This window comes from Nanorana parkeri, unplaced genomic scaffold, assembly GCF_000935625.1.
Source record: "Nanorana parkeri isolate BGI_ZX_2015 unplaced genomic scaffold, ASM93562v1 scaffold522, whole genome shotgun sequence".
Taxonomy (NCBI): domain Eukaryota; kingdom Metazoa; phylum Chordata; class Amphibia; order Anura; family Dicroglossidae; genus Nanorana; species Nanorana parkeri.
The window spans coordinates 786953-811073 of record NW_017306790.1 but is presented as its reverse complement, the minus strand read 5'-3'; the positions used below and the strand labels follow the sequence as shown (position 1 = coordinate 811073).

General features: G+C 43.0%; 1 protein-coding gene across 1 annotated transcript in view; it reads right to left on the bottom strand.

The window, feature by feature from the left end:
• Positions 1-24121, bottom strand: part of STIM2 (stromal interaction molecule 2) — an 83249-nt gene that overhangs the window by 57952 nt on the left and 1176 nt on the right. The window contains exons 2-5 of the mRNA XM_018561404.1: positions 19650-19748; positions 17547-17695; positions 15694-15766; positions 12828-12958 (exon numbers count right to left, since the gene is read on the bottom strand). Of these exons, the coding sequence (XP_018416906.1) occupies positions 12828-12958; positions 15694-15766; positions 17547-17695; positions 19650-19748 (452 nt within the window). The remainder of the gene's footprint in view (positions 1-12827; positions 12959-15693; positions 15767-17546; positions 17696-19649; positions 19749-24121) is intronic.

The following is a 24121-nucleotide window of genomic DNA, read 5'->3' as shown; positions in this document are numbered from 1 at the left end:
ATGCGTAATCACAAACACAATAGTGTGAACGGGTCCTCAAGCTTTCCCAACCAAGCACTGGCAAAAATCAAATCAAGATAGTAAATGTAAAAACTACAATGATATTCATGGGGTAAGGTCAATGAAGAGATTGCTGGCTGCTATGGGAGACAGGATGTTGCTCATCACCATTGGTCTCCGTTTTTTTAAAGCAACCCTGTCAGGTACATCAAAGAGCAGCATAATACTGCCAACATTTAGTCACACCAACGTTGATAACCCTAGAATCTATGTCAGTACGTCCCCTCCCAAAGCTAAAGCTGGCCGCCTACCAGTTACACTTTCCCTGAGATTTCATCTGTTACATAAAACACATTTTTCCTAAATCTATCTAGCTCAAGAGCCTACAAAAACAATCCCTAGTTTTATCCAGTCATACAGGCACCCGAACCACACAGATACTGGTACACTTTACTAATACAGTCTACTGTAGTGAAAAGAAACCTGGTGGGCTCCCAGCTTTTGGCCTCAGAAGCAGCTTTTTCCACCTTTAGAAGAAATAACTTCTTGTAGGTGTACTACCTTACTGCCCACCAGTCTCTGACATTAACTCCTTCATGCAAAAATCCTTCAGCTGTAAGATCTTTGTGGGTTTCCTTGCAGGAACTGCTAGTTTTGAATTCCACCACAACATTTCAATGGGATTCAAATAAAGGCTTTGACTACGGCAGCTCATAACCTTCCATTTCGTCTTTTTGACCTACTCCTTGGTAGAGTGTGCTTCGGGTCATTATGTGTTGAAACATCCATTTTCCAGTTTAACCTCAACACTCAGACAGATGGCCTCACATTCATATCAAAGCATATAATAAACCGATCTAGAATACATAGGCATGTCAATGAGTGCAAGCAGTCTAGCGCCTTCAAGTAACTTTAAAGTCACATTCCCTGGCAATGCCGCTTTAAGGACTTAACTTAAATGATGTCTCTAGATCCGATCTTTCCTGTAGTTTCCAGGAGTCCCTCCAGCGCTGGTGCCAGTCTCTGATCCAGCGCTGACTCCTGTGTCCCATGGTGTCTGTCCACATGCACGCTCCTGTCTGCGTGCATTGACTTACATGGTGTCTCGCCTCTTCTGCCGGCTGAAGATCTCTACTGCGCATGTGCCCGGCGCATGATCCTTCACGGCCGCTTTTTCAGATCTTCAGACAGAAGGGAGCGAGTGGCGTAGACACAGGCACATTTTTACCCATTTGATACCTTTTTTAACTTTTATGTTTTTGCATATATCTACTGCTTGCTAGCAGTAGATATATGCAAAAAAAAAAAAAGGTTTAATTCCACTTTAAGCTGCAAATCAATCCCAAACTAGAATATTTCTACCACCACGCTTAACAGTTGGTATGAGATGTTTCTTCTGAAATGCTGTTACTGTAACCAAACACTGTTCCAGAAGGTCTGGTTTTTGCCTATATGTTCAATTGGAAACTAGTCTTGCTCTCAAATATTATTGGACAGCAAACCAACTGTTGCAAGAGCACTTGCAGATACTGTAGTGAAATTTTGGAGCTCTTGAAATGGTGGTGGTAAACGTAGGTAGTCATTCTATGAGACAAATCTGCATTTATATTAGGAGAATGAATACACCATATCAATTCATGTGTCATTTGCTCAAGCATATCACCTTTATCTCTAGGCCTGTTTGCATAAAGAGCTAATGTTTGCCTGTTTAAATAAGTTTAAACAACATGGGGTGTACTTGCTTTTTTGTATGACTGTAGTTTCTGTATGATACTTTGGTATTTAGTGTAAAAATGAATTTTCTATTTCACATAATATTACATATTTTTTTTTACACATTTGCATGTAGACCAAGCCTTCTAGCAAAAGTGATGGTCTTTTTTTTTTATTGAAATTTAAACCCTGCAAACAAAAAGATAGCCATTGTAAGCACTACCGGCAGTATTAAGAGTTTGTCCCAAGCCACCAATATTACTTTGGTGGTCAGCTTGGTCCGCAGTTACATGAGGAAAAAAAATGTAAACGTATGTAAAAAATTAAATGTATAGACGGGATACTATCACTATAAGTACTAACTAGGTAGTTTTGAGAATAGAAAATGTTCATGACAGCAGCCTTTTAAGCTACAACTACCAGAATGTAACAGTCTTTACTTTGGCCATAGCTGGGGCCTTGTGAACAATGTTCTTGGGATCAGGGGACTCCCTGGGAGCAGACATATCCTCAAAGAGGAAAAGATATGTGTGCTTTGGTAGTGTTGGTTAATTTGGACATATTGAAAAATATATGTGCCTGAGCCCCTGAGGATAATAATTTTATTTGTAAAGTTTAATTAAACATGTGAGTTGGCACGTCCATGAGCTCCAATTCCTATTCGATAACTAGCCTATCAAAACAGATACAATACAGACAGCAGCTCTTCAAAGGGCAGGTAAAGTATCCTTTGAAAATACTTTGCTTCGTAATGGCTGTTGCAGATGGGCCAGTCTACGATCTCACAGTACTTAAAAGAAGCCACTGACCAATTCACCCTGGTGCCATACATCAAAGCAATTTTGGGTGCACTGACCCTTTAAAATAGATCGCCGGTTGTGTGCATTAAGTGTATCAGACTTTGATACAACAAAAATGGGGCCATAGGGCTAACCCAACTATTAGAAATAGATTGGAAAAAAAAAAAATAAGTAAACACTATGGGTAAGATTTACATAAGGAAAAGAGACTTTTCAGTTTGCAAATGAAGTGTTCACAAAGGATAACAAAACCCAGGAACAAAAACAACATTTTGCAGCCAACCAGTAATTCTATGAGAGAAATCTAACCATGTATAGCTCATATGCAAATTTCGGTCAGTTCTTGATGAACCAGCTGAAGTTCAGCCAGCCAGCGGCACAGTGGGTCAGCACCCTTTCGGCCGGCATCCCTCAATCAGCTGATCGAAGGAGCCTGTCAGAAAACCTTGGAAGGAACAGAACAGCAGCCAATTAGCTGTCAGAATACAATGGAGACCGCAGGAGAATCCTCAATCAAGAATTAGTTCCATTTTCTTTCATTAGGCCGCAGGTTGAACAAAGAAAATATTGCAGTTTATGGCCAAGCTTTAGGCCTTATCTTGTCCGGAAAAAGACAAAGTAAAATCTCTTTTTATATCTCCACTGGTTACAGGTATGTGCGCGGTCACAGTCCTAGAATAGTTTATTGGCTTTGAGTGTTAGGCCATGTTCACACCAAGGCGCCATCGTTTTTGCGCATTTGTAAGCGCAGGTTCAGCATGTGGTTATTTGCACAATTTTGCAAATCTGAAAATGCGTGCGCATGAAGACGTGTGTTTTGACTGGCAGCTCAAGAAACATTGCGGTCAATAGACGAAGGGAGTACAAACGCAAAAAAACTCATGTACTTTTTTTTTTTTCTTGGTTTGGCGCTCAGGTGTGAACAGGGGCCATTGAAAATCATGGGATTTCTTGTGTTGGGCGTTTAAAAGAGCGTTTTCTACTGCTCAAAAATGCCTAGGTGTGAACCCGGCCTACGGAGTCAGAGCAAACAGAGCCAGTCATGTACCTGAAGCTGTTGTGCAATTAAAGTGAACATCGAGTCAAACATTTTTTATTCTTCCTACTAGAGTTTAAGTGACTTGAGTTCCATTTAAACTTTTTTTTGGTCGGGGCACAAACAATGAGGGCAACTCATGTGTTAAACTATATTTTGTTTTTTTATTCGGATATTCAGAGATGGGAGTTAATTTAGAAACTTCTCTCCCCCCCACCTTCCGCGGGGCCCTTGTTATTCCAACAGAGTGACCCGATGTTCCCTCAGAAGTTGATGGGAGAGACAGCTTACTGTGACATAAGAAGATGTAGCACAAGGAGCCGACCATCAGTAGAATTGACACAGGATGTAAACCGAACAGCTAAATTTAAGTCGCTGGTAGGTCGGGTAGAAACATAAAAGTGCCACCCCACTCTACTGCATTTCTGCCTCCATTTATTTCCCCCTTAAAGGTCCCATCCATATTTCTGTACCCGCAGCTCTACCCCAGATTGGATCAGATCTGCTTCCTTTGCATCTTCTCCCTATGCTATGTTGAATTTGAAAGTGTGCAAGTGTGTGCTATTGAAATAGGTCACTTGCACTCCGAAGAGATGCCAAGTCAATTTCTTTATTGATTATAATAGTGTAACATCTCAGAGCGCAGTTTCGGAACCTAGTGGTCCCTTCTCAGGCAAACAGAAAATGCCGCACCCACCTTGCCTTTGCGTTTGTTTCCGGTCAAGAGTTTTTATGGGTCATCCTTTGGCTTAACCAGTGTCAGGTATGACACCAGAATTAAAAAAAAAAGTGTCCACATAAACCACACGGCTGGGACAAAGTGTTGAACCCATGGGATCCTGGGATTAGAGCTAGCTACCATGGGATAATTTCTACTCATCATGACAACCTGGTGGCCATGGTTTGTCCGGTCCTAGGCCATATCAATCATGTAGAATTGCCTTATTGATCCTGATGTACTGCATCATCATTGAAAGTTTGTGGGCAATGCTACAAGGAATATCCGCTTCACCTAAGGATTTAGATATGCTAAAAATGTTTTTGAAAATAACTTCAACTACATGGTTCAGAATGGATGTACTTTTTATAGATTTGCTTTCTGGGCTGCCTCGAGTTGGTTTTATTTTAAAAATCTGAGAGAAAAAAAGAAAACCTTTTATAAATGACTAGCTTTTAAAGCAGAAACCTTGGCTTAGTGGCAGCCCAGGGATTTTGGAGCCCGTCTTATTTTAGAAAGGTAAAAGTTTGCCTATAGGTAAATATTTGAACAGCTGTACTTTATTGCATACTGTATTTGCATAGGCAAAGTATGACCCATGTTGCAGATAAAAGTAATTCATGAATCCATCTCGTGTCCTATAACCTGGCTGCGATTATGAATAAAATGGGGAGACATGAAAGAACATCATCAACACCATTACATTTTAGTCGAATCCAACGAACCAATACCAAGTTAATACCCTATTATGAAAGGATGGATTTTCTAAGCAGGGTACCAGTTCCTTCCACAAACATAGCACAGCTCAGGACAGTAGTCCTCTTTCACCACATCACCACATGAAATAAGTGCAAATCGCTATTCACCCACTTCCAACAAACTCAAAGCCCCTTCGATAAAATCACTTCACATCAAGCCATTAGGCTGTTCCTCGAATTTCCCACAGCTCATAAAATGATGAATCAGCTAAAATAATGGAATCCCAAGTAATTCAATCTAACATATTAAAAGGATAAAATCACAGGTTGCGTTTCCCTGTTCCCAGCAATACAAAATTCATAAGAAGCTTGTAGGAGGTTACAAAACAATCTGATGACCAAGCAATCGTATGAGCCGTTCCTTGACATAGTGGCTGCGGGAAGCTTGACACTACCAGCCAAGCGCAGCAAAAATGTGGGAAAAAGTAGTCTGTCTGTAGAGATAAGAAGCACAGACCAAAACTATTAAATCCCTGATCATGTAAAACTAATGCAGAAAGAGTGGATACAATGGGCATAACTCTGCCACCCCTAACAGCAAGAACACAAAATAAGTACAATGGGTGAGCCAAAACTAACACATTATGCACAGATTAGCCATAACATTATGGCCACCCTGACCTGTCAAGGCATGGACTGCACTAGATCTCTGAAGGTATGCTGTGGTATCTGGCGTCAGTAGCTGACACTTTAAAGGAGAACTATGAGGCGAGTGCTTTTCACTCACCTCATAGTTCTAGCCGACCTGTGACAATGAGACTGTCACAGGTCGGCTCAGTAGATCGGGAGGTGAGCGAACACATACCGGCGTTCACTCACCTCTCGATCTGGATTCCCCCTCCCCGATCCGCCAGCGCTGACTGGCGGATCGAACGGGGAAGGGGCGGGTACAACTGGCTCTGCCTCTAGATAGGCAGAGCCAGCTGTCATTCACGTAGCTGGGCGGATCCAGACATAATTGTCGGGATCCGCTGCGGCATCTCAGTATACCGCGAGCAGTAGCTCCCGGTATACTGTGGCGTCTCAGTATACCGTGAGCAGTAGCTCGCGGTATACTGACCTTAGGGTGATGGGAGGACGTTAGTTTGTGTCCTCACGTTACCGTAAGGAGAACTATGGGGAAAAGCCTTACCCCCATAGTTCTCCTTTAAGTCCTGTAAGTTGTGAGGTGGATCGGACTTGTTTTTCCATCACATCCTACAGATGTTCAATTGGATTGAGATCTGGAGCATTTGAGGGCCAAGTCAACACCTCAAACTCCTGATGACTGCAGACTGGGAACATCCCACAAGAGCTCCTGTTTTGGAGTTGCTCTGACCCAGTCACTCATCAAAGTCACTCAAATCCTTACACTTTTCCATGTTTTCGGCTTCCAACACATCAAGGTCAGGGACACAATACTCACCTTCTGCCTAAAACATCCCACCCATTATCAGGTGCCATTGTAAATGAGATAATCAATGTTATTCACTTCACCTCTCAGTGGTCATAATGTTATGGCTGATCAGTGTATGTCCTAATAATTTTCCATTAGGGCAGGGGTGGAATATGGTATTCAGGAGCCAGCAGGATTTTTAGTAGCCATCTCCACTGACAACTAGAGCAAAGCCCAACAGCAAGGAGGCAGCTGCAATTTTTAAGGAGCATTAGCTCCCTTACTCCTGTCAAGCCCTGCATTGAAGGTGTATTTCAGGGCAAAACAAAAACACATTCAGTACATTTGTGCAGTAAATGCACATTTCCTTATGTTTTGTCCCTTTGAAAATGCAGCAAGTACAGAATATACCTTCTGATCTGCCAGAAATCCAGTGTGCGCCTAAACTTTTTAAGCGAATATTCCATCTCAGCTGCACTAAAACCCAACCAGCATTTTCAGCCCTGTCCACCTTTATTAAAAACAAGCAGTTAACCCTTGTGGTGCAGAGGTACCCCCGCTGCAAAGGTTAATGAACCTGTCACCCAGAGTTCCTCTCAACAGTCAATAACCCATGTGTAAGTAAATGCCTCTTGGAAGAAGTAGTTCTATAGCTTGCTGGGGACCTCGTGGCAGCCGCCTTTGACAGTGTCGGTCCGCTTTCACATCCCTTGCCTCCAAAGATGGGCACAGCCCTAGAGAGCCCGATGCACTGGCGAGACCCAAACGCAGCCCCGGCAAGACCGTTGCCATTCTCCAATGCTGTTTAATCATGGATTGAGTTACAGTTCTTCATAATTATAAAGAAACTGCCCTAAAATCATTTTCTGTATTGTTTTACAAAAAAAAAAGTCATGTCCCTTTTAGAAAAAGTATGGATAATTGGTATCTGCAAGTACCTGAGGTCTTGAAAAAAATTGTTTCTGTGCATCCCTAGACTGCAATAATTAATTTACTTGCACATTATGGAAAGGAACAGCAGCCATTAAACTGCACTTTATGTAATTTGACGTGAACTTGAGGTTTTTCTGTGCATGGCAAAGCAACAGGTTCACTTTAATGCCAGACCCTGCGGTTGTTTCCTTTGCTTCTTTCATACATAGGAGCAGGAAGGAGTACTCCTTTAGGCTCCAAGTCCCTCCAATCAGAGCTAACAGGGCTGAGGGCTCTCTACCCGCACCCGCCCCGCCTCCCGAATGTAACAGCAGTGGTGGGGGAATCACGTATAGTATAAACAACTGGTGGGGCTGGCAAGCAATACATAGGTTCACTTTAAGGGTAGTTATACTATAATTTCAAAGAGAAGTACTCTGAAACATAATGAAATTGTAATTCGTTTTCAAAATCTTTTATATGGCTGCTGAAAAGAAGTATAAAAATGAGACTGTCTACTATACTCCACCTGCAATGGAAATGTAACCTTTGGATGCACTGGCCCTTTAATTCTGTGTCTGTTTTGCTACCAAATGTTTCACACACCCTTAATATTACAAGCCATAACCCTGGTATTTAAGACCATAAGCGGATTTGGAAGGTTTAGAACAAACATATTGCAGACTTGGCAACAGATACTGCAATAATCTGAAAAGAATTTTCAATTTACCTGCCACTGCCTTCAGAGAGCTACTTCGATGAAAACACGTACGCTCTCACGAGTGGGACCCTCTCAGGCTTCAGCTTTACATCACAATATTGTCTATACTAGGAAATTACTTACAAAAATCTGGAAAATCCCATAGCTTTATATAAAGATTCACATTTTTACATCACACTTTATTGAACTTTCACAAGAGACATTTTATTTAGTTCTATGGGCTCATGGCAGGGCAATGCGGTTGTACTCACTGCGAAATGCTTAAAAACAAAGTACTGCATGCTGGAACGCAGTCATGTGAACGGTCACCATCCATAACAAGGAATATTGCCTTGTCTTGCATTTGGGCTGCCCTGGACATTTTTACCAGATGGGCTGAACAAGCCCCAAAGAGTAAGGCTACCATTGTCAGCTTAGGTGAACACAGATGGGAATCTTCTGACTGGTTTCTACCCCCTCCTGAGCACCTTAGTCTAAATGTTTTCTTACAGGAAGAACAGAGAAATAAGTCAGGAGGCATTCCAAAATCCCTACCATCAGGCTGTCTTAAAGGGTTATGAAACCCTCAGCGGTTTTTGCATAGCAGTAGATATATGCAAAAACAAAAAAAAAAAACACTTTTAAAAAGGCTTTAAACTTACCTGCGTCTTCGCCGCACGCTGCCGTCCGAACATCTGAATAGTCTCGGGTGGCCGCAAAGGATCTTGGGGCGGGCGCAAAGGATCTTGGGGCGGGCGCATGCGCACTTCAGATGTTCGGCCGGGAGACGAGGAGAGACACAAGGTAAGTCTATGGAGCAGCGTGTATCCGCACAGACTCTGTGGGACATGAGAGAAAAGGACATCGCGACACAAAACGCCCTACGCCCAAAGAAGTACAGGAGCTTATTTGGGGCGTTTGTCACGCGTTTCCATTGGGATACAGCCAAGTAGCTCTCGGAAACACGCGTTTGTTATAGCTGGTGATATTCTGCATTGCGCTGTATAATGTACTATTGCTGGGATTTGTAGTCCTCTATAGCCGGTGCAATTCTGCATTCATTGCTGTATAATTTTACACTTTCCTTTTCACTATATTGCACACCGCACTATTTTTTTTCCACCGCTCCAAGCTTGCTCCTATGATGGACTACAATCTCAATACAAACTAGTAGTCCCATCACTGGAGCCATTTTTAATTTTTTTTTAATTGTTTATCCGATTAATCGAACTTAATAATCGGCTAACTAATCGATTTTGAAAATAATCGCTAGCTGCAGCTCTATTTGTCACGCGTTCTGTTACCGCGAATCGCGGTAAAAAGGGGGACAAACGCGCATATTCGATACGCCTAGGTGTGAACCCAGCCTTAACCTCAATTACTCTCTAAGCCAGGGCTCAAAATTTCAAGTCCTGAGCTTTTAGCCAGGCCTTAAGAGTTACATGCCACCAGTTGCCCCACCTAACCCTTACCCTGCCCCGGCCTTAACTCCACCCCTCAACACACCATCTTAAATAATCTTATGATAATTCTTATTGTATGATAGTTGCTGTAGGTGTGAATGGGGCCTAATATACACATACACTAAAGGTGCCAATACACCTGCTGATTATCGTACGATAGTCACTGGTGATCCCACGATCGTATGATAATCAGCAGATGTATAGGCAGCGTGCGACCGCTTCTACTGTAAGGTCCCACGTCTTTCGAGCACGCTGGAAAACCTGCCGAAAATCGTACGATTTTCGGCAGGCTGGTACCATGGTCAGAAGACAAATGCCGCATTTTTGCAGTGCAAGCCCGCTCTGCACTGAAAAAAATCGCAAGCCCTCCCCTCAGTGGGAGGGCTTGCGATGATCACAAGTACGATGATCACAAGTACGAAATTTTAATGACCTTACAACCATCGCATAACAAAAGTCGTTTTCATGTATTTGCAGGGAGGAGGCTGTGAGCAGGATCGATCGCTGGTTATCTGGGGGTGATTAGTGAGGTCACTAGTCACCCCCAGATAACCAGGGATCGATCCATCCTTTCTTTCGGCCGGAGCTCAGAACTGCTCTGCTCCGACACAGATGTAGACCATGGAGCTGCTACCGCAAGTCAGGTACGCGGTCTGCGACCGTGTGCCTGACATGTCAGCTGGCTGCGGGCCACATAGTACCGGCTCGCGGGCCGGAGTTGGCCTGCAGACCGGTACTTGGAGCCAAATGCGAGCAGGCGAGTGGAAATTTTAAGCCCTGCTCTAAACTACCCTGTTTCCCCGAAAATAAGACCTACCCCGAAAATAAAACCTAGTGCTATTTTTGGGAATTGCTGAAATATAAAACCTACCCTGAAAATAAGACCTAGTTGTGACCATTCCCAGGGACGGTGGTGGCATAAGGGGGAACTTGAAGAGCTGCGGGAGAGAATCAGCGGTGCCAACGAAGCCAGCGCTAAAGGAAGCAAGGCGGCACCGGAGGGAGCAGAGCCGCATAAGCCGATGCTTCCTCTATAGCGCCGCCTCCTGTCACAGGCAGAGTGATACCCAATGCACTCCGCCTGTGAGGAATCGATAGTGATTGGTTAGCAAATTGCTCTTGGAAAGGTACGGCACCCCTGATTACCATATTTTTGTACATGAATACATGTAGACTTTTCTACATGAATAAGTGAAGATTGTTGTACATTAAAAAAATAAAATAAGACCTAGTGTGTTTGAGCCAAAAAAAAAAAATATAAGACAGTCTTATTTTCAGGGAATCACTATCACTTTCTATCTAGGAGGGTTTTGGGGCCAGAGTATCAAAAAAGGGTCACAAGTCAAATTATGTTAGATTTGTACATAATTTTCTCAAATCACCAAAGCTAAAATTCCAGCGTGTTTTAAGAGATTTTAAACAGATTAAGCTGTTAATGAATGCTACCTGAAATCAGTCCTGTGGTGGCTGGCATCCCATGCATCCAGCTTGAAGGTAATGCTAAAGATGGCCATACACCTGCTGATTATCGTACGAAAAACGCGGGAAATTACGCGATCGTACCATAATCGGCAGGTGTATGGAAGGCGTGCGACCGTTTCTACTGTACGGTCGCACGTCTGGCCATACGCTTTACAACCATCGCACGTCTTTCGACGGTTGTAAGCTAATTTAAAGCTCGTACGATCTGCCCATCTTGGACAGGCAGATCGTACTTGGGTTCATGGCAAGCCCGCCCCGCTGAGGGGAGGGCTTCTGATGACTGCAATGCCGAGTGGGTAGTGCGTGCTTGCACACACCGGCCCGTGCGCCATTTGCCACAAACCCGCCGAAAATCTTACGATTTTCGGCTGGTTTTCCAACATGCTCGTAAGACAAAAGTCTTCCATACACCTGCCGATTATCCTACGATCGCGGGATTTGCTGCAATTATTGTACGATAATCGGCACGTGTATGGCCACCTTTATTCGAAAGTCGTGCGATGGTTGTAAAGTGTATGGCCAGCTTTATTCTGGGACAGTCTATACCTCTACAGGGACAAGAGGTACATAAGACATTCATTGGACAAGTCCTGCCGTTCTATAAAGATAACCAGAACTGCCAAATGTGCATTGCATGAATAGGGTTGAATGGCCACCAATTCCAAACCACAGCACTAGAATCCTAAACAAGAAGATATTCTGTTATGATGAGCTCAGCTTGTCCAAATCAATGGCCACAATAACAGTGAAGAGCAACACCAGACATAATATAATACGAACGTTGCTCAAAACGCTGGAGAGTTTTGATCTGTAATCAGGGGGAGCAGACCGTGCCCACTGCACCAAAATGGCTTTAACAAGCATTTCCAGATCTAGCCTTTAAAAGGAGAGCTATGAGATGAGTGATTTCCACTCACCTCATAGTTCTAGCCGACCTGTGACAATGAGACTGTCACAGGTCGGCTCAGTAGATCGGGAGGTGAGCGAACACATACCGGGTTCGCTCACATCTCGATCCTGTCACGGCTCTCTGCCGTGACAGGGGGAGGGGCTGGATTCCCCTCTCCCCGCGCTGACTGGCGGAACGGACGGGGGAGGGGGCAGGTACCCGGGATCCGCTCCGGCGTCTCAGTATACCGCAAGCTGTAGCTCGCGGTATACTGAGCCTAGGGTAACGGGAGGACGCTAGTTTGTGTCCTCCCGTTACCCGGAGAACTATGGGGAAAAATACTGACCCCATAGTTCTCCTCTAAGGCACCAGTCACGCTTAGGCAGTCTGTAGTGGTACAAAGCATTTCTTACAGAATCTGCACTAACATAGGCAAATCCAGCTTCAGCAAAGAATCTACTACACAAAAAGGAGAGAAAAAGTCTGCCCTCATTGTATGAATATGCACACTCAGGCCCAAAGGAAACCACAAGGATCAGCTGGCACTAGGACATGGTCAATACACACAAAATGAAGCGTTGTATATTTTTGGTTTAAAATCATAATCCACAAAAGCAAAAAAGTCAACGTAAAAATTAAACAAAATCTAAAAGAACGATCAGCAAAACGATACTGCACAAGACACATACACAGGCAATATTGAAAACTGCCCCAAAAATGTAAGTATTAATGACCAGCGCTACCAACGCACTGTACAAGGAACAAATATGATCGAGAAATTTATTGCTTTATGTGTGCACTATGTAAAAGTACTTGCATATAAGAAATAAGCTAGACTACCAATACTTCAGAAAATAGCATGAAGCCTGAAAATGGCCATAAAATAAACATGGATAATAGTACTATAGGAACAATGCTACCGGGTTATGCCAGATAACGTACTCAATGTCAGCATGTTTGGGAAGAACACATTCTACTCACATCAACACTTTCCTCCACTTCAATGCCACCATCATTGTCATCATCCATTTGTTTGTGAATTGTTCGGATTGCTTCAAAACTAAAACGGTCCTCTTCCGTAAGACATGGTGGACTCAAAGAAATTAAAGGATCTGGGGAAACATAACGAAAACAATGTTGTTTATAGACGTCATTATCAAATGCTGCAGATATAATTTTACAGTACGATACACAAGCAAAATCAACAACGTTCCCGCACTCCCCTATCGTAATGGATAGCAATTTTGATTTTTCTTTCAATGAAGTCACAGACCTAACAGCATGCAGCAATTTTCTATGAGTCTATGCTACTCTGATGGCTGACAGCTAACCTGTCAGCCATTTTTAATCTTTCAATAGTGAAGAGGTTCCTTAGAGCAGGCACCAAGTGGGTTCTTGGCATTGCTTTGTTAGCCAGAAAAACATTAAACTATTGTTTTTATGACACTTGGCACACATGTGATCCACACTCGATGTGCACCAAATCATCAAACACGCAGTTCACCTATGTTGAAGATGGTTTGCGACATGTGTGCCAAATCCTGAAAATATTGTGTGTGTCCCATCGTGTTGGGTGCAGTAGTGACAAGTGGTTGGCGCCGCATTCAAGAAAAATCAGATCGGAAAGTCACCGGCAACCCAATAGTGATGCAAGCACGTCTTTTATTGACAGATCAATAAAATATGTATGATTATGTGGATACATGTCAATGAAAGACGTGCTTGCATCACTAGTGAAGTCCCGCTGACTTCCAAATCCTGGAAAGACGCAAACTGCAATTTGTGCCAGCAATGACAACTTCTGTGCCCTTTAAAATCGGAGCTACAATATAGCAGATGTACAGATGGAACATAGAGTAGCATACTCCCAGTACAGGAAGCCAGTTTTCACAGGTTCATAGTTTATGCATTTCTCTGTTATACACCATCCCCTAGAATGATTATGGACTACATCCTCAATCAGTTTAGGGGGGAGGGGAGAATTTTAATAATTTTGTAACTGCTTAGAACTCTCCTTCAAAATGCAAAAACCACTAGAATAAGGTTTCATGTCATGTATCGAATATCTGCTTGCACAAATTGGAGTCAAGTCAAAAGTAATTTGCAAACAGGAACAACAAGGCTGTCCTAGACATGCCACAAAGAGAATGAAATGATCCAGAAACATCTCTGGTTACTGCCATCCTGCAAAACCGGAGTACAATCAAGCCATTCACAAAGCACCAAACTGTGTGAGGGGAGAAAAAAGGTACCAAAAGAACATTATGCAAGGGCTCATTCAGACCCAAACACATTAAGTAATGCGCATTGGTTCTGAAGAAGCCCAATGAATGGAATCAGACTTACCAACACACATAAAAATAAAGCAGAACAGCAGCTGGAAGCCAAATAGAAAACAATGCGTGCATTTCCATTAATCCCTAGTGTGACCAAGTCCTAAATCTGTAACTGAATGGCCAATATATCAAACATATTAAACCATACCCAACATTTATGGCAAATGAAAAGGGGATTCTGGGGAGTCTGATTGCTCCCGTGGGCCATTAATGACCAAAAAGGTTTCACAAGCAAAGCAAAAAAAAAAAAGTGGAATCAAACAGCAAGTACAAGATAAAAAGGTTTTCATGTAGTTCAGGCAATGGGATGCATTAAAACCCAAATTGCAGCCTTTTACTTTAATAATGTAATGCAGTCATGCTGCATATTAGGGCTGCAACAACTAATCGACATAATCGATTATTGAAAAAGTTGTCAACTTTTTCAATAATCGATTAATCGGCTTCCGATCAGTTGGCCCTGTTCACGGCTCCACACACGCTGCGCGCCGCACCTCCTCCCCACCTCACGCTCGCCGCTGCCAGACCCGCCCGCATCCACGCTCCACACGCCGCACCTCCTCCCCGCCTCACACTCACCGCCCGCCCACATCCACGATCGGCACAGGGACGCGGGGAGATGTAGTAAGGAGGAGCAGGTGTGGGGGGATGACAGCCGCTGATAGACAGGTCCGATCTCAGAAGCAAGTTGCTGGAAGACTGCTCAGGTAAGCCTGCACTTTCCCACACATGGTGCTCTATAATGTATTGCTGGGATTTGTATTCCTCTATAGCTGATGGTACATTGTGCTGTATATTATACATAGGAATACAAATCCCAGCAATACATTATACACTGTATGTATAATGTATTGCTGGGATTTGTTGTACTCCTCTATAGCTGGTGATATTCTGCATTGCGCTGTATAGAGGACTACAAGTCCCAGCAATAATACATTATACAGCGCAATGCAGAATACCACCAGCTATAGAGGACTACAACAAATCCCAGCAATAGTACATTATAAAGTGGTACAATGCTAAATACCACCAGCTATAGAGGACTACAAAACCCAGCAATAGTACATTATACAGCGCAATGCAGAATACCGCCAGCTATAATGTACTATTGCTGGGATTTGTTGTATTCCTCTATAGCTGGTGGTATTCTGCATTGTGCTGTATAATGTACTATTGCTGGGTTTTGTAGTCCTCTATAGCCGGTGCCATTCTGCATTCATTGCTGTATAATTTTACACTTTCCATTTCACTATATTGCACACCACACTATCTTTTTTTTTTTTTTTACTTCCACCGCTCCAAGCTTGCTCCTGTGATGGACTACAACCTCAATACAAACTAGTAGTCCCATCACTGGAGCCTTTTTTTTAACTCTATTTTATGGTTTATCCGATTAATCGAACCTAATAAATCGACTAACTAATCGATTTTGAAAATAATCGTTAGCTGCAGCTCTACTGCATATATAGTATTATAGTATAGTAAATATTCTTTTGTAGCAACTAAAATACCTGTGATGCCAGCACACAGAAGAAGTGGACCAGACGCCCAGATCTCCTGCAGTTCTACAAACCCCACTGACCACTGCAATGGTTAGGGGTGAGAATCAGAGAATTGGGCTGACAGCAGCAGACTTCTAGTGCTACCAGCACATAGGGTTTAATTTGTGGGAGATGCAACAGCATACGGACTGTGTTGCTGACTCAGTGTTACATCTAAAACACTTAACCAACAGGTTATGGGCCCAGAAACTAAACAGAATACCGCTAGTCAACAAGTGCTGCATCGTTCAAACCTAAAGAGTAAACTATATCTGCTATGCAAGCTATATAAGATGAGGCTATACAAAAAGGCCAGGAAATGTGACTGCCATGCCGCAAATCATAGAAAAGATACGTGTAATTGGAGAGGAAGATAACACATAGAAGCATACAGTGTCATAAAGTACTCCTATTAACGCCCTAGAAACCAGACCCGAGCAGGAACTAACACTAGAATACTCCAAAAGGAAAATTAAATCAATGAATATGGCCGAAGGAAAGAAAAAATGCACAATGAAAAAAATGAGAAAGCCTTTATGGTGCATGAGAGTGCAAAGCAAAACAAAGAAAGCAGAGCGTGCTTTTGCTGTAAAAAGACTGGTCACCTAAAAAAGGACAGTTCAATATGGAAACCCAAACAGAGAAAGCGAGAGGCACCTACAAGAAAAAGATCTAAGGCAGCCACAATGGAAACTGCAGGCACATCATGGAGTGCTACCTTTAAAGTGACTCAGAACAGTATACCACACGGATGGTGTATTGACTCAGGCGCAACAAGTCACATGACTTGTGACGAAACCGTCACAGAAACTGATTTCAGTGCAAAAGACAAAGTCTTCCTAGCAAATGGGAAAAGTATTACTGCAGAAGGCAACAGTCCAGGATTCTTGAACTGTATCACACCGTCAGGGGACAAGCAAAATATCCTTGTGAAAAATGTAGTGCATGTCGCAGACCTAGAAGGAAGCCTTCTATCAGTGAAAACCCTTTCTAATAATGGTCTCACAGTTCAATTCCGAGGTGGTGAATGTACAATCAGAAACAATAAGCAAAAACTAGATTAACAGCTGTATAGACTCATCTCAGCAGACAAACAAGTCAAGACACTCATAATCCACACAACAAATGTATCCATCTCTGGCACAGACGACTAGGGCACTGAAAACCAAAAGCCATAAAAGACATTATAAAGAGAGGCTTATCAGAAGATATAACCGTACTGCCCTGCCAAATGCTCATGACATGCAAATGTTTTCTGGAAGCAAAGGCCACATGTACCTCACTTCCACAAACAAGAGTTTGTAGCCATGTCCAGCAACAAATCCCAACAGAAACCTGGAATTATACGCACCGACAACGGAGGGGAATACATCAGTAAGGAAGTGGAATCATATCTGAACAAGGTATAGTACACCAGACAACTACACCATACACTCCTGAACAAAATGGTGTAGCGGAACGGAAAAGTCACACTCCTGTAGAAATGGCCAGATGCATGCTGTCAAATGCCAACCTACCTAAGAATTATTGGGGAGAAGCAGTCATGACTGCAACATACCTACAGAAGAGACTACCTTCAAAAGCTGTTGAAAGCACCCCACTTGAAATGTGGTATGGATCGAAGCCTAGCCTAGGGCAGATCAGACTGTTTGGATGTAAAGCTTACGCCTATATTCCAAAAGGAGAAGCAATCCAAGTTGGAGAACACAGCAATAGAAGGTATTCTGATGGGCTATAGTGAAGTAAGGAATATAGAATCCTCCACCCAAAGACTGACAAAGTGACAATAAGTCCCAGCGTTTATTTTAATGAGACTCCATTACCAGAAACGATGATCCCTGGAAGTTGTGTAGTGGATTTGCACAGTGAACCAGCAAAGAAAGCTGAGCAAAGTGAAGCCGCACAGGAGTCAGCACAAAGGTGAAACTCACAATGGATAAGTCAAAGTCCATGTTAAATCCTACTGAACAACCTGAAATTAGAAGATCCACTCGGGCAACAAAGGGAATACCCCCTGCAAGCTGTCATATACTGTTAAGACAATCAGAAAGGGACAACCCTAGAACCCAGCACATCGACGTAAAGTATCACCAGCTAAGGGACACTCAAGAGCAAGCTATTACTGACATTCAATATTGCTCATCAGTGCTCATCAGAAGAAATGGCTGCAGATGCACTCTGCAAGCCATTGCCAAAGGATCATCACAGTTACCTTCGAGAGAAGCTAGATGTCCTATAGCAACGCATATGCTGTTGAGAAGGGGTGTTGGAGATGCAACAGCATACTGATTGTGTTGCTGACTAACTATGTCTTTTGAGCACTAGATGGCACTGTAGTGCAAGTCTAGTCAATGCTAGTTTTTCTATAGGCATGCTTCTATCTATGGTCTATATGTTTCCTGCATGATGCTGTATACACAGATGTAATAATGTACTTATAAGAAAGTAAAACTTAATTCAGCATTCTTCAAGATCTCAGTGCTTCATCTAAGCACATAACCAAAATTATTAACCCATACTGCAGCACTTAGCAAATAAAAGGAAAGAGGCATATTCATTACTGTATACAAAGCTTGACCGCATTACAAATGGAAGAGTAAGTAAAGCATAGAAAAAAAACAGTGAACTTTCAATTAGTAAGGGGTTTGGTCATATAGTGAACTTGAGCCAAATTATTAAATTAAATCTATGTAAATTTGGTATAAAAAGGATAAAGAAAACAGAAGACCCGATACATTAGGACATGGGTTGATGGGCTTTGGACTTCTGACTGGCCACCTTCTGACCTGCATTTCACCTGCTTCATGCAGGTTTTGTATTCCTATAGATTTGTATGGGAGATGCAAAACCAGGGTATGGGAGATGCAAAGTCAAACGCACGCTCATTAACACAGGCCCTCAGCATCCTAACGTCCCATACACTGTATAGAATGTAATGACTCACAGGACCTTAGACCGCTGGAGCAGAGGGGGGAAGTGCAGCTGAAGGGACCGGTTCTGCAGCAAGCTGGGACAGAGGTTCGGGTGAGTATAGCGGATATTTTATCTCCCTAGATAATATCAGCACTTAACCCCATGCAGTGCGGGGGGAGGTATCCCCCCCACTGAAAGGGTTAATATATTATTTGCCCGGAGTTTTTATTTAACTGAACAGGCTGAGCATAGAAGCTGGCTGGTTACTATGTACAGATGCTCCAGGGGCTCCAGAGGCTGTCCGCTCCAGTTTTAGTACCTTCCCCCATCATACAGTATATGTCATTTTTTATTTTGCCCAGATGACTAAAACTCCAATTACTGAAATTAGAATGTGTACTACATTCTGGAGCCACTACATAAGATCTAACCACTGGAAACCATTACCAATACAAAAAAATGATGAATTTGTCCTTCTAATGTATTACAATTTTGCATACATTGTAAGAAAAACTAGATACTTTGTGTGAAAAGGGAAATCATTTTGGTGACATAGCAATCATCAAACAAGACGCCCTCTAGACTCACATGGCAAGCCATTCCTATCATTCAGACACCATTAACTATCCACATTTATGGGCAGTGGAAGCATCCATTTAATGGGCACAGTTGCTGAATTTTAAAGATAAATGACAAGCATGCGGGTAAACATCTGTATGGAAGGCTGGAAACCTGTTTAACAGATCATGAGTCACCCTGACATCATCAATATCCCAGAGCTATGGTGAGGGTGACGGCATTAAATCATTAAACTAATCCCCATGAAACAAGACAAGGCATTATTGGATGAAAGTTGCTGAGCATTCAGGGAACCTGAAAAACAAATAAAAAGGTCCTTTAAAGAGGAACTCCAGTGATTTAAAACGTGAACCGTTGCAGTGGGACTACTCCTGCACTGCGAGAGTTAACTGCTCGTTTTGTTCTAGGGGCTGGAATACAGAAGATATACTCACCTGATCCTTGGTCATGCAGCAGTGGGTGCTCACCTCTGTCCCCCTCCTCTGCGGCCGTATTTCCCTTGGCGCCCTCACGTCTAATGCAGGTGAATGAACCTGCATTAGATGTGGTGATATAAAGCGGGGGGCTAGACTTAGTATGCGCGCACGTGCGTTAGGACTGCAACAACTAATCGATAAGAATTGTTGTCAACGATTCCCATTATCGATTAGTTTATTTTAGATTGATTGAGCTCACAGCTGAGGAAGAAGCACTGGGCGTCCTAGCCAGCTATAACCAACGTACTGTGTTTATGAAAAAATATATAAGACAGTGTCTTACTTTCGGGGAAACACGGTAGTGGGGTTTTCTCAAGTGTGAATGCAAAAGTGGAAATGTACTTTAAAAAGCGCTTTCAATGCTTCCTCAGAAAGTAATACTTTCATGTGCAGTCTGAGCCACAGGTTCTCCTTAAAGTGACATTAAACCCTCAGATTTTTTAACATAAAATACTGTAATGTGCGCCTTACTGTAATCCATGGTTGTTTCCCTTCTCTTTGCTGCTCTTCCTTTTAAATCCTCATGTCTTCTCATGCTGGGGGAGAACCTACATTTGCAGCTGAGTGCCTCCTCCTGTAGTGCTGGCTCAGGTTGTGAACCTTCACACAGACACCATGTATCCATTTCAGAAACAAGGCAGTCTGCTGCAAAACAGAAGTTCTGCCCCAGCATGAGAAGAGAGACTGATTTAAAAGAGCAGCAAAGAGAATGGAAACTACCATGGATTACAGTAAGGTACACATTACAGTATTGGTTTATGTTAAAACATCTGAGGGTTTAATGTCACTTAAAGGCTTATGTCAACTGTAGCATCATCTTGTCAAGCTTGCTCAAAAGATTACACCCCGTACCCCGATCTAGTGCTGTGGAGCTTGCGGTATCACACAGACATCCAAACTGCTATTTGCCAGATGAGGGAAGTGGTTGTCACTAGGGCAGGAAGTCACAGCTTGTAGTAACCTGGCAAAGATTCTAATTTTACATTCAAAAGACTTCCTCCTCTTTTTGCATGCACAAATTCGTTTTACATGAAGGTAAAACTAGATATGAATAAACAGGAAAAGTGGCTTATTCTATAAGTGAAAAGAGCAAAAACACAAAGGTTCAGCAGAGCTGCAAAGATTGAAGCGTATATAAACTCTAAACCTATTTCTCTGTATTTGTTACATCATGCCTCACAGTACAATGTTTTCTTCAGCACAATGTTGTTTTAATATTCTCTGCCTTGCTGCACTGGGAGTCCCCAGTTCAAATCTGAGGAAACTATGTGCATGGGGTTTGCATGTTATCGTTGTGCTCACGTGGGTTTCCTCTGGGTCCCCCCAACCTCCAAAAGACATACTGGTGGGTTAAGGCCTGGTTCACACTGAGCGTTTTGCAGCGCTTTTTCGGCCCAAAAAAACAAAAATGGGAAAAAACCGCTGTCGCCTAACTGGTTCTAGTAATTGTATGTGCAAAACGAACCATGGATTGTAAACTCCTTGAGGACAGGCACTGGTGTGAGTGTACACTATGTAATAAAAACAAAAGACAGGAGGCTGCCCATAAGCTACTGCCCTGCAACTTACTAAGCATTGTCAGCCTGTGGTGCAAGCTACCTCCATTGGCCACTGAGCAGCCTAATAGTCCCCATAGCCAGCCCAAGGGCCAACTGATAAGACATTCAAGGGGGCAACAAAAACTTCTTGTGCCTATTCTATACTAATGAGAAACGGAAGAGAAAAAAAAAAAACTAAAGCAGGGGCCCAATCTACCCGTCCCATATGACAATCTACTTTTCCGTATTTAACCACGCTAAGAGGTGCATCTTATTGGTCAGCTGACCGTGCTGAACAAGGAGTGCTCACAATTTGAGAGCGAAATGTAAAACCCATAGTGCAGGGCTGCGCTGGACGGCAGTGCAGGGTACAAATTGTACACACTAACCAGCGGAGGGGAAGGACGGTTCCCCAAAAGGCAAGTATAGTAGGTGGAGAGAGGGAGCCAGATAAGCGGGGGGAGCTCTCCCAGAAGAGCAGGGGACCCTGAAAACTATGGCGGAGACAAGCAGGCTGTTACAAGTGACTTGGGCAGCTGTACAGCCACCGAGATTATTTGTACAAAACGAGCGGCAGCTCCACCCTGCTCGCCTGCAGCAGGGCTAAATGTAGAGAGAGAAAAAAAACACCTACCCGGCACCCGGAACTACATGTCCCAGGCATCGGGCGATAGGCATCACGCACCTGTCATCCCTCCTATACTCCGGCTTGTGGATTGTCCTTTGGTGTTCTTACAATTCTGGGTTATAGGCCTTGCATTTGAGTAATGGGGTTCCAGCCTTGAACTTGTGGGAGTGGGGATAAGGTAAGTAAAAGACCATTACACAATACTCCCAGACATAAATGACCAGTGCAGAGCTGGTACCACTATAATAGTAGTTCCTTCCCCAGGAGCTAGACTTTAAAAGGGCATATGCATAATACATTGTATCGTTCACCTACTTTTATAGGCAGTAGCTATGGTAATGAAGTATCCATCTGTTTTTTTTTTGTTTTAAGAGCAGGATACGTGTGTATTTTTTTTTTTTAATGTGTCCCCAACTAGATTTCATGTTTCACCAAAGCAAAAGCATATACTTGGTTTAAAAAGTTAATGACACAATTTAAACTTGGCCATGAGGTAGACCCTAAACAATAGGATTTCCTCACTTGTATTCATCCGGCAGCCAAGTTCCTGTATCCCAACAGGAACTTCTTCACTTGGCAACCACCAGGAAATGGACCGAGCATCTATTATAATGGAGCCACGTTAATGATTTTATAGGTGTGTTTTCCCAAAGTGAAATGCCAGATGACCTGGTTCTTTTAGCAGTTTTGTTTGGGATTTGAGACGTCTTTAGGGGGGAAAGCACAAAACGTACTGATACTATTCCAAACAGAACATTTTATTCAAGATAAAACGAGAAAATAAATCCAAGAAATAACCAAAGCAATTTTCAACCAAAAATCACCCAGAATGTGTTCTAGATTTCTCCACATGTAAAACATATGTAGTGTATTTTCACACTTAGCCAAGTGCTAACAGATTATTAAACACAAAGCACAGTATTCTATCATAAAGATAAGGGTTGAAACTAGAAATGTAGGTGATGCCCATTACAAACAAACAACCTCCTTTAGCTCTGCCAACAACAATGCACTGGAAGGACCTGCCGCATTGTATGCAAGTTGAATGGACTGTTTAGGTAGGCCCTTGTAATACACATGGAGAGAGATATCCAAGGTACCCCCATAGTATCCAACCTATAAATACAAGGAAAGTCCTTTACAATGAATCCTTGGCATGGGTGAATATTGTCAGGAGAGAAGCAGAGTAACACCAGCTGTTACATTGAACATTGGCATACGCAGCACTGTGGCCTGTGTTTCTATTGTTTGTGTGGATCAGGGAGATGAGCCCCTACAATTGGCACAGCACCCACTGCTAGCTGGACTGGTACCTTTGGATTTCTTTAGCTTAAGTGTGGGAGATGTTTTCAACAGCGGTACGGGACCCTGGTCAGCGTGATACAACCTCTTAAGCAATGGTTATCATGGGGCGAGCACATGGAAAGCAATTAAAAAATTGCTTGCTGGCAAATTCTGAAAACTCCAAAGATTAAGGCTGGGTTCACACCTGAGCGTATTTTTTCAGCTCCTTTTTTAGCACGTTTTTCCGTTCAGTGAAACGCGCGTTTCACTGGCGGCATGGTTTTTTTTTTTCTTTCCTTATTTTCTCCATTTAAAAAAAAAAAATTACTTTCAAACTTCCCGCCGGCTCCGCCCCCCTGCAACGCAGCCGCTCGCAAGGGACAGAACCCGGGAAGTCGGCAGCCGCTGGAGGGCACAGCGGGGATCGCGGACAAGGTAAGACCTGTACGCTGTATTCCAGAATGTGGCTCGGGGCTACCGCTTTGTTAACCCCAATTCACACTCGGGAATACCAATGGAAACGCGCGGAAAAACGCCCCAAAGAAGCTCCTGTACTTCTTTGGGCGTATGGTGTTTTTCAGCGCGTTCCTACGCACTGAAATACGCCCAGGTGGGAACTATGCCAATAGGCAATTATTGGTTTTCACATGTTGAGCGTTTTACAGCACGTAGGAACGCGCTGTAAAACGCCCAGGTGTGAACCATGCCTTAGAAAACACATTTTCTGGTAATTTTATTTCTATACTCACAAAAGTACACTTACCCATTTGTTGCAATACCCAGTGAAAATACAGAGCCATTAAAAATCAGGAGAGATGCAACAAAGGAAACAATTAGGGATGTTCACATACCAAGTACTGTACTCAGTACAAGCACAGATACTTTTCCAGCTCCAAGACTAGATTAGAGCAAAATTCAAAAGTTAGGAGGCAGCTGTCATTTGTAAGGAGCACACGGAGCTCCTGGGATTTGTGAATTCC